This window comes from Ochotona princeps, chromosome 19 (genome assembly GCF_030435755.1).
Source record: "Ochotona princeps isolate mOchPri1 chromosome 19, mOchPri1.hap1, whole genome shotgun sequence".
Lineage (NCBI taxonomy): Eukaryota > Metazoa > Chordata > Mammalia > Lagomorpha > Ochotonidae > Ochotona > Ochotona princeps.
In genome coordinates this window covers 6,172,961-6,186,932 of record NC_080850.1, presented here as the reverse complement: position 1 = coordinate 6,186,932, position 13,972 = coordinate 6,172,961, and the positions used below count along the sequence as shown (strand labels likewise).

Here is a 13,972-nt window from a genome sequence, read left to right as displayed (position 1 = left end):
AATTTACTAATGCTATGTGCCAGGCACCACGATTTCCTCATACTGTGCTGTGTATCACACACAGCTGTCCCTCAGTATCCAGGGGGGAGTGGGGAGTTGGTTCCAGGATGCCGGTGGATACTCAAGTTCCTTATGTAAAATGACATCCGGACCTCCTCCCACATACCTTAAATTGTCTCTAGGTGATTTGTAACATCGGATCCAGCGTGAATAACTGTCATACTGTACTGATTAGAAAATAATGACAGGAAAAAAACTCTGCACATACTCAATTCTGACATGGGTTTGTTAGTTTGTTCTTTTTATTTTCTCAGCTCCCCAGTTGTTGAGTCCGCAGCTGTGGAAGAGGCACACCGAACGGCTGACTACATCCTGCAGCAAAGCTTCACCACTCTGAAGCAGGAACAACTGGCCACATCACAGAACAAGAAATGAAGCGTTGCAGATACTGGCCATGTTCATGCTTTAGAAGCCATCACTATGTGTGGCTCCACGAAACACAAGCCCTGCCCTCCAAGAGCTCCCCCACACAGCCTCACAGTACGGCAGTCCATTCCTAACACCCAAAGTGGGCAAGGAGGCATACTGAAGATGCCAGGAGTCCAAATGCCACCACAGCAGGACCTCCTCTCCTGGGTCACCATCTTTAGTGAGTTGATACAATACATGTACAAACCAAAGCAATCGACTGACCTCCATCTGTTACCCTCAGGTAGGTAACACAGGCATCAATAGAAATAACTTTTTAAACTGGTTTCAGAAAACAAAGAATCTCTCCCATAGAATTCCAAGTGTGGAGTCCCTGAGAGAAGTGATGTATTTTTAGGCAGTGACTGAGCTACCTCAGCATGCTAAGTACCCTGGGAAAACGCTGACTCAGGAGGTTGATGTCCTAGGAGTCGGTCTAATTCCTGGCCAGGGATCTTGGCACTGGTTCCCCATGCTCAGCTACACCCTCTGGAGATCCACAGAGCTCTACAGAAGTAGCCTGGCTGTGAACAAACCCAGCGCCTGACAAAGATGAATACAGCGCCTGTCCTACATTTAGCAGGTGTGGAATATTTACATTCCTACAGGTGTTTCCGGGTGTAAAACATAGACAACTGCTTTAAAACGTTATTGAATCTGTAAGGAGCTCTGCCACTCTGTATATTCTGATACATTATCATATTTGGGATAATTTTTTGTTTTAAAAAGGGAGGCAGATTGTTTATATCGCAATGTCAGGACACCCTTGAATAGCAGGCTGATGGACTTATGACTGCTTATGAAGGACTATACTATTCTAATGATATGGGGGAAATCAGTTGTGGGGAGGGAGTTTGGAGAGGTGGTAAGGGAAATCCCAGAGACTGTTGAATTGTATCATAAAATTAAAAATAAAATAGAAGGATAAAAAGGGGAGAGCAGAAGAGTCTCCGCAATTGAAAGCTTTCGCTCTGCACTGCAACTCAGTAACCAGGGCACAGCTTTTACTGCACTTAAGCCCTGAAGATGGGGCAGAGGGGGGTTCAGAAAGGAGCCAAAGTAAAGCCACACACTGTGAGATGTTTGCACAGAGGACAACGTTAACGGCAGAGCCAGACCCTCTCAAAGTCAGACCCAGACACAGTGGCCTTTCATTCTAAGCTGAATGAAATCAGATGACTTTACTGACAGGTACTGCTGGACAGCCTCATTTTTTAAAATATATCTCTAAATTCTTTATTTTTTATAATAGGTTGTCAAATACTTCTTGGTGGGTCATTGTAGGAAGTGTCCCCTTAGGGTTGTTTTAAAAAGCAGCAGGTTTCCAAATCACAAGACACGAGTGGCTTGCTTTGAAAAGCCCTGGGGGTCACACAGAAGTAGGCCGGGGAGCGGAGGACACTGCCGTGCACAGCTGCAGGGCACCCTCCCCTGCCAGGGCCACCCACACAAGAAGGCAGCACTTCTTGCTAACTGAGTGCCTGTGCCGGGACGTAGACTGTCTGAGGTGGAGTGACAGTTTCCAGTCTCTTCCTCTCTAAAAATGGGAATAAGATCTCCTCTTTCAAGACAATTGTAAGATGAGATTATATGTGTGAAGTATGCATCACAGGGCCTATGGGGGACACGCACCAAAAACTGTGGGCTCAGAGAAAAAGATATCTTCTCGCCAAGCTGCCAGGAACTGTTGTCCTTGTCTGGGCTGGTATTTAAAGCTGATATGCTGCACCCTCCCTAACCGTTCTCAGGAAGGGGCTCAACCCTCCAAAGGAATGCAGCTATTAGCAGCAGCAGTGGGAGCCCAGGTCGTGCACAGGTGCACCTCTTTAACTACAAGGATACCTGCCATTTCACTTAGCCATCAGGTAGGACGGCTACTGTGAAGGGATATTTCATGTTTTTGAGAACTTATAAAATCCCCTTACCCTGCGCAAATTTTCAAAATACTGGGAAAGTAGCCATGATACACAGAGTATACAGCAGCATTTAAATTGGCAATAGAGTGAAAACAGATGTCTGAGTATGGAGAAATAACATTATTTTTAGAAGCCTAAACACAACTGGGTGGGTGGGCAGGCAAGTTTCGGCATTTTCTGGTCAGGACAATGTTAATATCAAGCTTGCAAACCACAAAAAAGCTCCCCACTTTCCCCGAATAAAATGTGGTTTATTAAAAGGTGCGATACAACACACCATCATTTTCCCAGTACTCTGTTCCAAGGAGAGCACTTCCCAGGCTTTTTCACCTAGTAAGAGTGGGGAAAAGTCTGCTCCTGATGGAGTTGGTCACTTCTTTAAAATGGCCAGAGAGGAAGACCTCCAAGATCAGGACACCAGGACTCTAAGGCTACTAGAGAACAACTTTCATCTTTGTTGAAGGACACTCGGTCAGAGTGAAAAGAACGTGGGTTTGGAGGATGAATCTCCATTTTTGCATACAGGATGAAATCACCGTAGCAAAACGCCGAGCAGAAGCTCACCATTCGTAATGCCTTGGTCAATGGAAACAGCAACGAAAGTTCTAGGCAGAAGAGAAGACTATGGCTGTTGCCTTTCAGAGTAAGCCTGGGGTTTTCCAGGAACTCCTTCCCAATTCAGAGGCCCTGTAAACCCTGTCTGTGTGGCAAGAACACCCAGGAGAGATGCACTTCACATCAAGCAATGCACAGGTATTTTTTCTGCCCAGACTTCACTTCTCACATCCCATTTCCTGAGTAACAGGAGTTGGTCACACGAAGCCAGGCTTCTCTACATTTCCCTGAAATTTCAGCCAATTTCTGGTGGTCAGTGAGGAAGGGCTAGTTCAGACAGGAACATTTTCTTTGCGCTCATCAGCACTAATCTGGCAATGGATGTATTAGGAGCTGCCAGCATATAAACCAAGCTGTCAAGGTATCAGAAGAATAAAAAGAAGGTGTTGTGAACTGGCAAACTTAGAGCTGTGTCTGGGCAACCATTTTGAGCAGCGGGACATTAAACCACCACACGATGCTCAGGTATAAGCAAACTTTTGCCAATGCCCTTAAAACTCTTTAAAGCATTGCTTTAGCCATAACTGCATTAAACCAAGGCCAGCTACTACCATCATAAACCATATCCTCTGTTCAGCTGATATGCCAGGACACACTCATTAAAAATGAAAAGACTGCCTTGAAATGCTGTATAATGAAACAACATGGCTAATTCTCCCTCACACCTTGAATTTTCTACCATTCTCAGCCTACAGCTAGACAGACCTCAGCTAATTTGTTTGAAGAAGTTAACTTCGTAGCAATCTCTAAAATGTCTTGTAGTTCCAGCTCCTGGCATAGGGCTCAGAAGATGTTGTTTGTAAGAATTAAATGCTACGGGTCCAGCGTGATGGCCTAGTGGCTAAATCCTGGCCTTGCATCTGACAGGATCCCATATGGGTGCCAGGCTCATTTCCTGATTGCTCCACTTCCCACCCAGCTCCCTGCTGTGGCCTGGGAAAGCACCAGAGAACAACCCAAAGCTCTGGGACCCTGAACCGCATGGGAGACTCGGAAGAAATTCCTGGCTCCTGGTTTAAGATCAGCTCAGCTCTGGCCATTGTGGCCACTCGGGGAGAGAACCAGTGGATAGAAGGTCTATCTCTCCTTCTCTCCATATATCTGCCTTTCCAAATGGGAAAAAAAATTAAGTAATTATACACTGTATAGGAGGACTTCATGTCAGCCACAGGGCACACCCATGCCCACTGGGGCCCTTCATTTGTCTGAGGCCAGGATCACTGTAACAATTTTCTATATGTAAAAATGTTTACCCTGGACAGAACAAAACACCAAAGCAGAAGCAAAAATTCCCTTTTGATTTGGTGCCAGGGACCTGTAGTACAAAAGGCTGTATCAAACGAAGAAGAGTATAAAGTTGATCAGAGACTCCATTTACTCACCACCAGGTGATCCTACCCAAGTCCCCTGATCTTTTGGAGCCTCAGTTTCATCAATCTTAAATAAGATCTTAGCCCATCGTTCACATTCTGCCCAGAACATTAAATGAGAAAACTTAGCAAAGGATCTGCCATTAGTAAAATGCTCTATCAATATTGCTATTAGTGACTATATCAAAGTATAAACATCAACCCTTACACTAAGCGGATCTAGCCCACAAAAATCTGGAGGCGACTCTCGTGGCCAACCACACTTGAAGAAGCACAAAGCAGACCACCGTGATGTGGAATTTTGGTGTCAGGGTTTTCCCCTGTAGCTTTGCTTCCTTTCACATCTGTCTCCTCCACTAACTTTAAAATGTTATTTCAGCCTTAGGAAATGGTTATGGTAAGTGGTGTCACAAACTGTCACGCCACAGAACACTGAGCTCATACTATCCACTACAATACTAGTCCTGAGGACTACATAAAACTACTGATTTTAACTTGATCATACACCTTCCAGAGCCCCTGTTTACTAATGATTGTTTTTAAATGCTACTCTCAAGATACATAATTCAAGGAAATCTAGAGAGATTTTGTTAGTTCACTCTAATCCTTCAAAAAGAACAGGGTTGGCGTTGGTTAAATGGCTCAACTGGCTAACCCTCTGCCTGCAACAGCCTGCATCCCAGATGTGTGTTGGTTCATATCTGGCCTATTCCACTTCCCACCCAGCTCCCTGCTGATAGTCTAGAGAAAGAATGGAGGATGGCCTAAGTCCTTGGGACCCTAAACCTACATGGAAGGCCTGGAAGAAGCTCCTGGCTGTGGCTTTGGATTGGCTCAGCTCTGGTCATTGCAGCCATTTGGGGAGTGAACCAGCAAATGTTATTTCAGATCTTTCTCTTTGTAAATCTGCCTTTCCAATTAAAAAATAACAACAACAATAGCAAAATACAGGGTAACATAACTTCTAAGATGTGTACCCCAGCGACGCCTTCTCCTCTGAAACACATGCACACCAGTCTACGACTCACTTCATTCTGAGGGAGCAATTTACTCTTCATTTTTGATAATGGATCATTTAATTCTCAAATTGTCTGGCAGAAGTTTCAAATTATTCAACTCTCCCTACAGGGTGACCTTATGGGTCATTTTTGAGAACAGAATACTCAAGACAAGGGTGCATGCTTTAAATGATATCCCAGCCACATCCAGATTTACCATTAAGGGAAAGATTCCATTAGTTCACATCTGCCCGAGAAGGGGGGTGGGGGAGGCGACTCCAAAATGCACATGTTCCTCCATTAATGAATTTTGGCACAATAACTTTTATGTCTATCACCTGGGGGAGAGGATTACTTCACGTTTGGGAAACTGAGTATAATTTTATGGGCGATACAGCACTGCCTAGCAAAGGCTAAACTTTTCTGCCAAGGAGGAAACAGTGAAGTAACCAAGACCTGCCAAGAACACATGTGAAAGAGTTAATGAGAAATGCCTGTGCATGTCTTTCCTGGTTCAAGGAAAAGGGCTGAATAATAAAACCGAACTAATTAGAACACATGAACAATATCAAACATCTCCAATGTTTCTCATCAAGTTTACAGAGTTTTACTGGTCTGGTGAAGTTACACTCAAATCCACAATGGTTCAGGAGCATAATTTGCTCCATAAAACCCACTTAATTATTGCTTAGAATAATTTGAGTTATTTTCATGAAAAACCATGGGAAATATACAGAGGAAATGACCTAAGAACATGCTTTCTCTACTTCTCCAGAGATGATACAAAAACATAATACCATGTTTACTTAAAAAATCCTGGGCCCTGCATTTTGGAAAATTCCTTATATTCGAATAAAACGCTGTGAATTATGGCATGCAGAAGTATTTCGTGTTTTAGAAAAGTTAGACATCTTTTGCAGAAGACAGTGTCTACTCTGAAGAGTGAACAGCTGCAGATTATACCTTGCAACATGCGTACTTCAAAAAATCAATTTTTAAAAAATTACTGATTCCATCTAGAACAAAGAACAATCTAAGGCAAAGGTCAGAACATACACAAAGAGCCACCAGAACAGATAAGCCATAAAGTTACCTCTATATCCTGGATAATCTTTGGGTATAATGACCTATAAAATGAATTGGGAGGGCCATCTGTGGGTCTGTTCTTAAACAGGTATTGATCCCTGGGAAATAAAAAGAAATAGATGTCACATTTTTACACAGAAAGGTTAAGTTTCATTTAGGCATAGTGCTTATAGATAGTTTACCTCTTAAGTCTTTCAACTTGCTATGAGCTCTAGTGGCTCAAAAGCATAATTTCTGACAAACGTACACATGAAATAAATACAAGTTCAGTTCAATTCCGTCACCAAACTGCTTCCTAAAAGACAGCCCTAACCCTCGCTTTTTCCACTCCCGTACCCCATGGCTAGCTCTTCTTATCTCTGTGATAGCTGGGCCAGGCCCCTTGACATGCGGGCAGCTTAAAGCTGCATTAAGTTAATGGGTATTTTTTTTCCTTTAAATCACCCAGTCGCTGTAACCTACAGTCTCAACATGGGGCAAGCAAAAGAGCAGCCCAAGACTCACTCAGTTACTGTCTTGTCTATTTTTTGACAACTTTTTTTAACCTAAGGAAAACGTGGAGAAGAAACATAAATGCATGGCTCTGCAAGGCTAATTTGCTCATTTCAACTACACAAAACTTCTTAACCACTCATTTGTATAAACACATTTCAGAAAGGGAAATTCTAGCACCTATTTCTTTTTTTTTTTTCTTCCTTTGCTTCCACTCTTGGCCATCCACTTTCTCCTTTGCTTACAATAGGTCAACACATTTGCAAATACAATTGCCTTTGTAACCATCCGCCCCTATATTGGAGAAGTGCTTTTCAATGAAACAAGCAACCCCGTACTTACCACCCTCTTCTTTCCGAAAGGCCTTTCCATAGAGGGTCGGTTCGTACCATTCGCTCAATCAGTTTCTTCCAAAGCATTCCTTCGGAGATCACTCGCTGCCATTCTTTGCATACCAGCTCTGCTGCACACAGAGACCTGGCATCCAGGTAGGAAAGAATGTTCTCTGCTATGTGATCTAAGCCTTGTTCTGCAAAACAGAAAAATAATGGGCAGGGAAATGCAAATGTGTCAGTCATCATTTTCTGGATGAAATCTGAACTGGGTAAAATATTTAAGTAAAATCAAGATCTTTGAATTATATAAGTGTGTGAGTTCATAGACCTATACACTTTTTTTGATTCTGATGTTTGTTTTTTTAATAGAACTGCTGATGACAATCCTTCACTATATGTAAAAGCTGACTGTGGAAAGTTCTTTATATCCCCCCAATTATGCTCTTTGGGGATCATTTGGAACCAAGCAGACTCAGTAAAACGAGAAGCACTGGCCACTCTTCTAAAATGTATAAAATGTTACATGGCAACCTAAGGATTAAAGTCAGTTGTGCTGATGTGTGCTTTTGTCAACCTTCTCACCTTTTTCCTCCCTCTTGTGGAATCCACTTTCTGTTCCTAAGTACCCTCAAAAAATCCAATGCCACAAGTCTATGAGATTGCTAACTTCACATGTTATTGAGTTCAACAGTGCACACAATACCAGGGTCCTCTCAGAGCTGACCATTCAGGAACTGGCCTCTCCCCAACACTCACAATGGGAAGGACGTTAGTGTGGGTAGCGCCCACTCCATGTTTCCAGACCTGGCCTCGGTAGCTGCAAGAAATAAAGCTTACCCCCAAGCATACTCTGTACAGAACATAAGTACAGCCATGAAATTCCCACTTGACACCCCAAGTTCACCATGTGGTAGGTCTAGGACATGAAACACATACTGAAACATCCCTGGGCCTCGATTTCCCACCACATAGAATGAAAATAACCAGTAACCATTATCCTGTTTTGGAAATTGCTTAATGCAATACAGTAGCATTAAACCTGATGTTGAAAGACAACAATGAAAGTAAAACATTAAGACCTGTTTCCTTATCTGAATTGCATGGAGATGATAACCTCTGTCCTATTTTAAGACAATGGATGAAAACCCCTTACAAATGATGACTTTCTTCAGCTTTAACATGACTCCTGCCTTACTGGTCATTATGGTTTCCATACACTAACTCTCCTTCTCTGGACTGAATCTAATGTCCAAGCTACCCTGAAACATACTGGGACAACTGCCCATTGTTGTCGTGGTCATTGCATTACAGTTAGTGCCTTGCCCTCATCTGACCATCATATCACAGCGAACTCTGAAGATGACAGTAAGAAAAAAAAATCTTGAGCTTCTCTTCACCCGCACTGCCAAACACTTCCCACCAATCCTGCATCTGCACAGCTAATTGGAAAAATACGAGCCAGCTTCTTCCATTTTATATGTATCCTCATTAGAATCTACCTTTGAGGCTCTATTGATCTGATCCATTCATTTCCTACTCTAGAATTCTGATGTTCATCATCCAGAAGAATGGTTGATTCACACCACATGTACATGATGGGCAGGGGTGATTAGTCTTTATGAAGCTGTAGACACTAAGTTAAGTGGGTCAGAACCAAGGACAGCACCCCATACACTAGCTATTTCCCTCCAGGCTATTCATTAACATACAAGGTTACCAGCATTGAGCCACCAACTCAGTAACCACATGGGTGTGCTGCTTCCCAGCCCATATCTCACTACTCCATCCCAGGTGGTACAGAGAACCTGGGCTGAATCTTGGTTTTGTCAACTATTTGTAGAATGACCTTAAACAAATCTATTTTCCTATTCTATCTCAAGCTACTATCATGACAGAATGATATTAAATACTTGCAATGGATGATCACAGATAACCTACACAATAATCCTCTAAGATTGACACTCTCAATATCTTTACTTTTCAACTTTTTGGGAAGATGAACCAGATGGGTATGCAACAAACACAACAGGTACTTCTTACATGTCTGTCTGTTTCCCTTTCCTTCCCTCAGACCCATTTCACAGATTACAGAATGCTCAAGGAGACTAAACTGTATTCTTTCTTATTTTCTGCAGAGAAACTGATGCACATCTCTTCCAGCAAAAAGCTAAGTGCCATCTATCACCTTGGTCGAAAATCTCACATCCACTCAAATGGTTGAGAAGAACAAAAACTACACAATTTCTACTTGGGTACATTAAAACCCCCAGAAGTCTCCAGGTCTTGTAACTTTCTAGTTTCAAGCCCTTCAGGGACAAGGAAGTTCCCAAACAAACTGGTTCATCTGCCTGAGCTAAAAAAGCGTTCTGAGGTGTTAACACCAGATATTTTTGCAAGCACCAGTGCCTGGCTCTCATTACTCTACCATGCTGAGACAACTCCCACCCACCTCACCCCCACCATCTTCCACCACCACCCCTTTCCCAAGGCAACAAGAGCACAGACACACTGTGGCCTCAGAAAATGGAAGCCATGATGCTGTACACACAGCACTGAGGCAATACTGCTGGTGCCAATTACGGGCACCAGATGAAGGTCTGGAAAAAGTTCAATAATAAATTAAAACAATTAAAAGTTACCAATTTCAAAGCTCAATATGTAAATAACACTATATCAAAATGAACTTCAAATGTATGATGTCAGCTCAGTGCCCTTGACTACAGTTAGTTCTGACACAGCTGCTTAGATCACACAATTCCAGAAACTTTTAGTATTTCAAAAACACATTTCAAAGAGCAGCTGCAAAGAAACTTCCTTTTCCATCCACTCCTGCTCTCCCTCCCCCTCCCAAGTCATACATCTAGTTGTAAAACCTCAAATTAAAAACCTTTGCAAGGAAAAAAGCACAGACACAGTTGCTGATAGCAAGTCAATGGAGTCCTTTCACTTAGAACATTATCAAGCCAAGGATTCAGTACAGAGATTAGTGAGGGACCAGTGCAATGGCTCAACAGACTAATCCTCTGCATGCAAGCACCAGCACACCAAATGGGCAGCTCATGCCTCAGCTGCTCTATTTCCCACCCAGATCCCTGTTTATGGCCTGGGAAAGCAGCAGAGGTTGCTCAAAACCTTGGGTATGTGCACCCAGGTGAGAGCCCCAGAAGAAGTTCCTGTCTCCTGGCTTTGGATTGGCTCAGCTCCAGCTGTTAAGGCCACTGAGCAAAGTAGCAGATGGAAGATCTTTTTCTGTCCCTCTCTCTGTAAATGTCTTTCAATAAAAATAAATAAATCCTTAAAAGAAAGATAAAAAGAGAGAAAGAAAGGAAGAAAGGGAAGGAGGAAGAAGGAAATAAATCATGTGAGAAGAGCTCAGGACACAATATCCAACATGCTCACCCAGTAGCCCGAGCAATAGAGTGGCACACACCCCTGCGTGATGGCAGGATCAATCAACTCGGGACTCGTGAGTGAATGATTAAAACGACCTGGCAATGAAGTTGCACTACCTCAGAGAAGCAAGTGTTTCCTGTCTCTCTGGGCTTTTCTTTTAGATGCCAGGCATCCCACTAGATGCCAGGCACATTATACATGTTCTCTTACATCTTCGCAAGATCTCAGGAAGTGTTACTACTCCTGTGCAGAGGAGACTGAGCGCAGTCAGGGAACTGAAACGCAGGGGTAGGACGCAGACCTCAGAGCCTCAGCTATGACCTGCTGCCTCCACCTCTCCACGACCGCTGATGGAGCCTCTACACCCGCAATCCATAATACTCCATTACAAATAAACCATGGCCGAGCGCTAAGGGTTTCAACATTGTGAATCTCCACAACACCTCCCAATCCTGTCATTAATGCTTATCACCCTCCTGAAGCACAATCTGCCCGTACATTTCTCCCTTAACAACAGTTCTTACAAACCACAAACTAGGCCTGCAGAAGCTGACACTGCAGACTAAACATTTACCGCGATTTCTAGGAAAGCATATCGGGATTATCACTTTTTCCACTGAACCGAAAGTAGCCCGAGACCACAAGCATTTTCCATCTTCCCTGCACTGACAGGTACAAGGCTTACAGTAAGCATTAAAAAGCCAAATATGAGTGGTAGTTTTTCCAGAATCCATGGCGTTCACAATCAAAAGTCACAAATTGTCTCAATGGCGTAAAAATTTAAACTCAGAATCATCTATAGTGTGATGATTGGTAAGTTGCTCTATACATTATTAAATCTCAGTGTGAAATACACATGGACCTGTTTCTTCCTTAATGTTTGAGACAGTGTCTGTGTCAGAGAACTAACGCCAGGTTTAATCCAAGTCTAGCAGACACTAACCAACACAATTAAAGTGGCCAGCTTGTCCCCAGCTATTAGATTCATGTGTGTGAAACATACTGACATAATGTATATGTGTTAAGATCAGATCTTGTTAAAATAAATAGCATTTTAACAAAAATATTTCCATGTCCCAGCCAATGGTCCAATGACTTAACAGTCAATACAACAAAATTCCACTTTAACAGAGATATGGACAATGCCTTAAAATTTGCTGTAATGAAACCTGAATTGTATGCAATTACGCTAACCATATTTATATACATAACACATGTTCTACTCTGCCTCTTCTGCAAGACTATACACTCCCTAGGCGAAGACTCCCCAAGCTAGACTCCAAGTCAAGAGAACTTCAACAGTGCCACCTCGTGGCTGTTCTGTAAATATAAGATGATTTCCCTGGCACTCTAACACTGAAAAAGCAAATTAAAGGGAAGTAAAAACAAAGGTGGTATAGCTTCAGTTCATTAAAAACACTTCCAAGACCAGCATGATCATCAGCTTTAAAATACCCTGTCTCCCTTGATGTGAGACGGCATGAGCCTTTGGGTGCTGGGCACTGACACAGATAGGATCGTGTCCATCCTGCACTGCTGCCTCTCTCAAACAGAATCGCAAACACGTCTCTTGCTTTACCTCCCTGCTCTCTCCCTCACAACTAAAACTGCCTTTATAGAGCCAGGTGGCAATCCACAGATTCAGTGTTTAGGGCTAATTTATACAACTTTCTAGAGTGATTTTAACAGTAAGTGATTTTAGCCTTTGCATTGGCTTTTGCACAATTCTTCCCATGACCACAGTGACCAGGATGGCTGACCTCAGTCACTTCATCCCATTGCTCTGCTCCTGGGCTTCCTAACCTACATGAGAAACAGGGCTCAGCTATGACTCCACAAAGAGATATTAACAACAGAACAGCAGAGCCAAGATTCTCTAAGCTAACCCTTGAAAATTCTTGAATGTCTCCTCAGAGTGGCTAGTAAGCTTCCAACTACTGCTCCAAGGCCCGGCATGGCAGCCTAGTGGCTAGCGTCCTCGCCTTGCATGTCCCCAAATGCCATATGAGTGTCAGTTCTTATCCCAGCTGCTCTACTTTCCAACCAGCTCCTTGCTTGTGGCCTGGGAAAGCATCTGAGGACGGCGCAAAGCCTTGGGACCCTGCACCAGTATGAGAGACCTGGAAGAAGCTCCTGTCTCCTGGCTTTAGATCAGCTCAGTTCCAGCCATTGCGGCCACTTGGGGAGTGAACCAGTGGACGGAAGATCTTTCTCTCTGTATCTTCTTCTCTGTGTAAATCTGACTTTTCAATAATAAATAAATACTCTGGAAAAAAGTCTATTTTTAAAACTGAGAGTCAACTTAATGCCCATGCAAGAGAATGATAGGGGCAGGGCAGTGAGAGAGAGAAGATGCAGAAACAAGGCCCATGAAGTGTAATAAAGATAGAAATCCATATTTGCAATTCCCCAAGCATTACTTCCAACATAAATGAACATCTTAGACTTGGGGACACCTGCCAAACATATAAATAGAAGGGAAAACATTTCCATAAGTGCTTTTAGTTACACATAAAGGCATCGTACAGTTTGGATTCTGATTACAACCAAATAAAAAGCATACAGTTAACTCATGAAACCAATTAAACAATACCACTGATCAATAACAAACACTGCCCCCATCTCCTAGACAGACACTAAATCCGTCATAGGCACCACATAGACTCCTGGGCTGGTTCGAAGCCAAGTGCGTTACCTGGTAAGGCGGTAATGAAGTCCCGCTGCAACATGGGCTTCAGGTAAGAGTTAATATGTCCATGCTGATAATGACACATTCGGGAAATCAAATGCTCCACAAATTCCACTTGATCTGATTCAGACCACTGGTCAAAATATTTTATACACAAGTCTTTTTCTTTCTGATAGTTTCCTTCTGATGGCCGCTTTCTGGAGACGATCACAGATGATGTTCCATTACTGATCTATTAAAAAACAAAACAAAACAGAATAATTAGTTTGACAGGGGAAAGGCATTTAACAACTGATATTTCATAAGACCATTTATTACCTAAACATGTCAGTTTTACCCTAACTGCAAATTATTTCTTCAGAAATCTATTCAGGATATGTGTCCTCGAGTTATATCACTACAGCAAAGATCAAAGTGACAGATGTTTCTAAAGCTCACACCTTCAATCATCATTCTCTAATGCTTTTTCCAAAACTAGATGTTATTCGGCAACCAGTGCCAGAGATGACCACCTTACATGGAACTGTTCACCTTGGCAGAGTGGCAACTAATTAACTACTAATTGTTTTTATCGCCTCAATAAAATAGCTGCCCCCTGCCCATGGAGGAT

At 42.8% G+C, this 13,972-nt stretch overlaps 1 protein-coding gene across 11 annotated transcripts in view; it reads right to left on the bottom strand.

Annotated features, from left to right (window-relative positions):
- Positions 1 to 13,972, bottom strand: part of FBXW11 (F-box and WD repeat domain containing 11) — a 120,337-nt gene that overhangs the window by 41,262 nt on the left and 65,103 nt on the right. For all 11 annotated transcript variants that reach the window (XM_058677852.1, XM_058677858.1, XM_058677854.1 and 8 more), the window contains 3 exons: positions 13,369 to 13,594; positions 7,288 to 7,474; positions 6,461 to 6,551 (listed from right to left, as the gene is read on the bottom strand). In XM_058677852.1, coding sequence (XP_058533835.1) covers positions 6,461 to 6,551; positions 7,288 to 7,474; positions 13,369 to 13,594 — 504 coding nt within the window. The remainder of the gene's footprint in view (positions 1 to 6,460; positions 6,552 to 7,287; positions 7,475 to 13,368; positions 13,595 to 13,972) is intronic.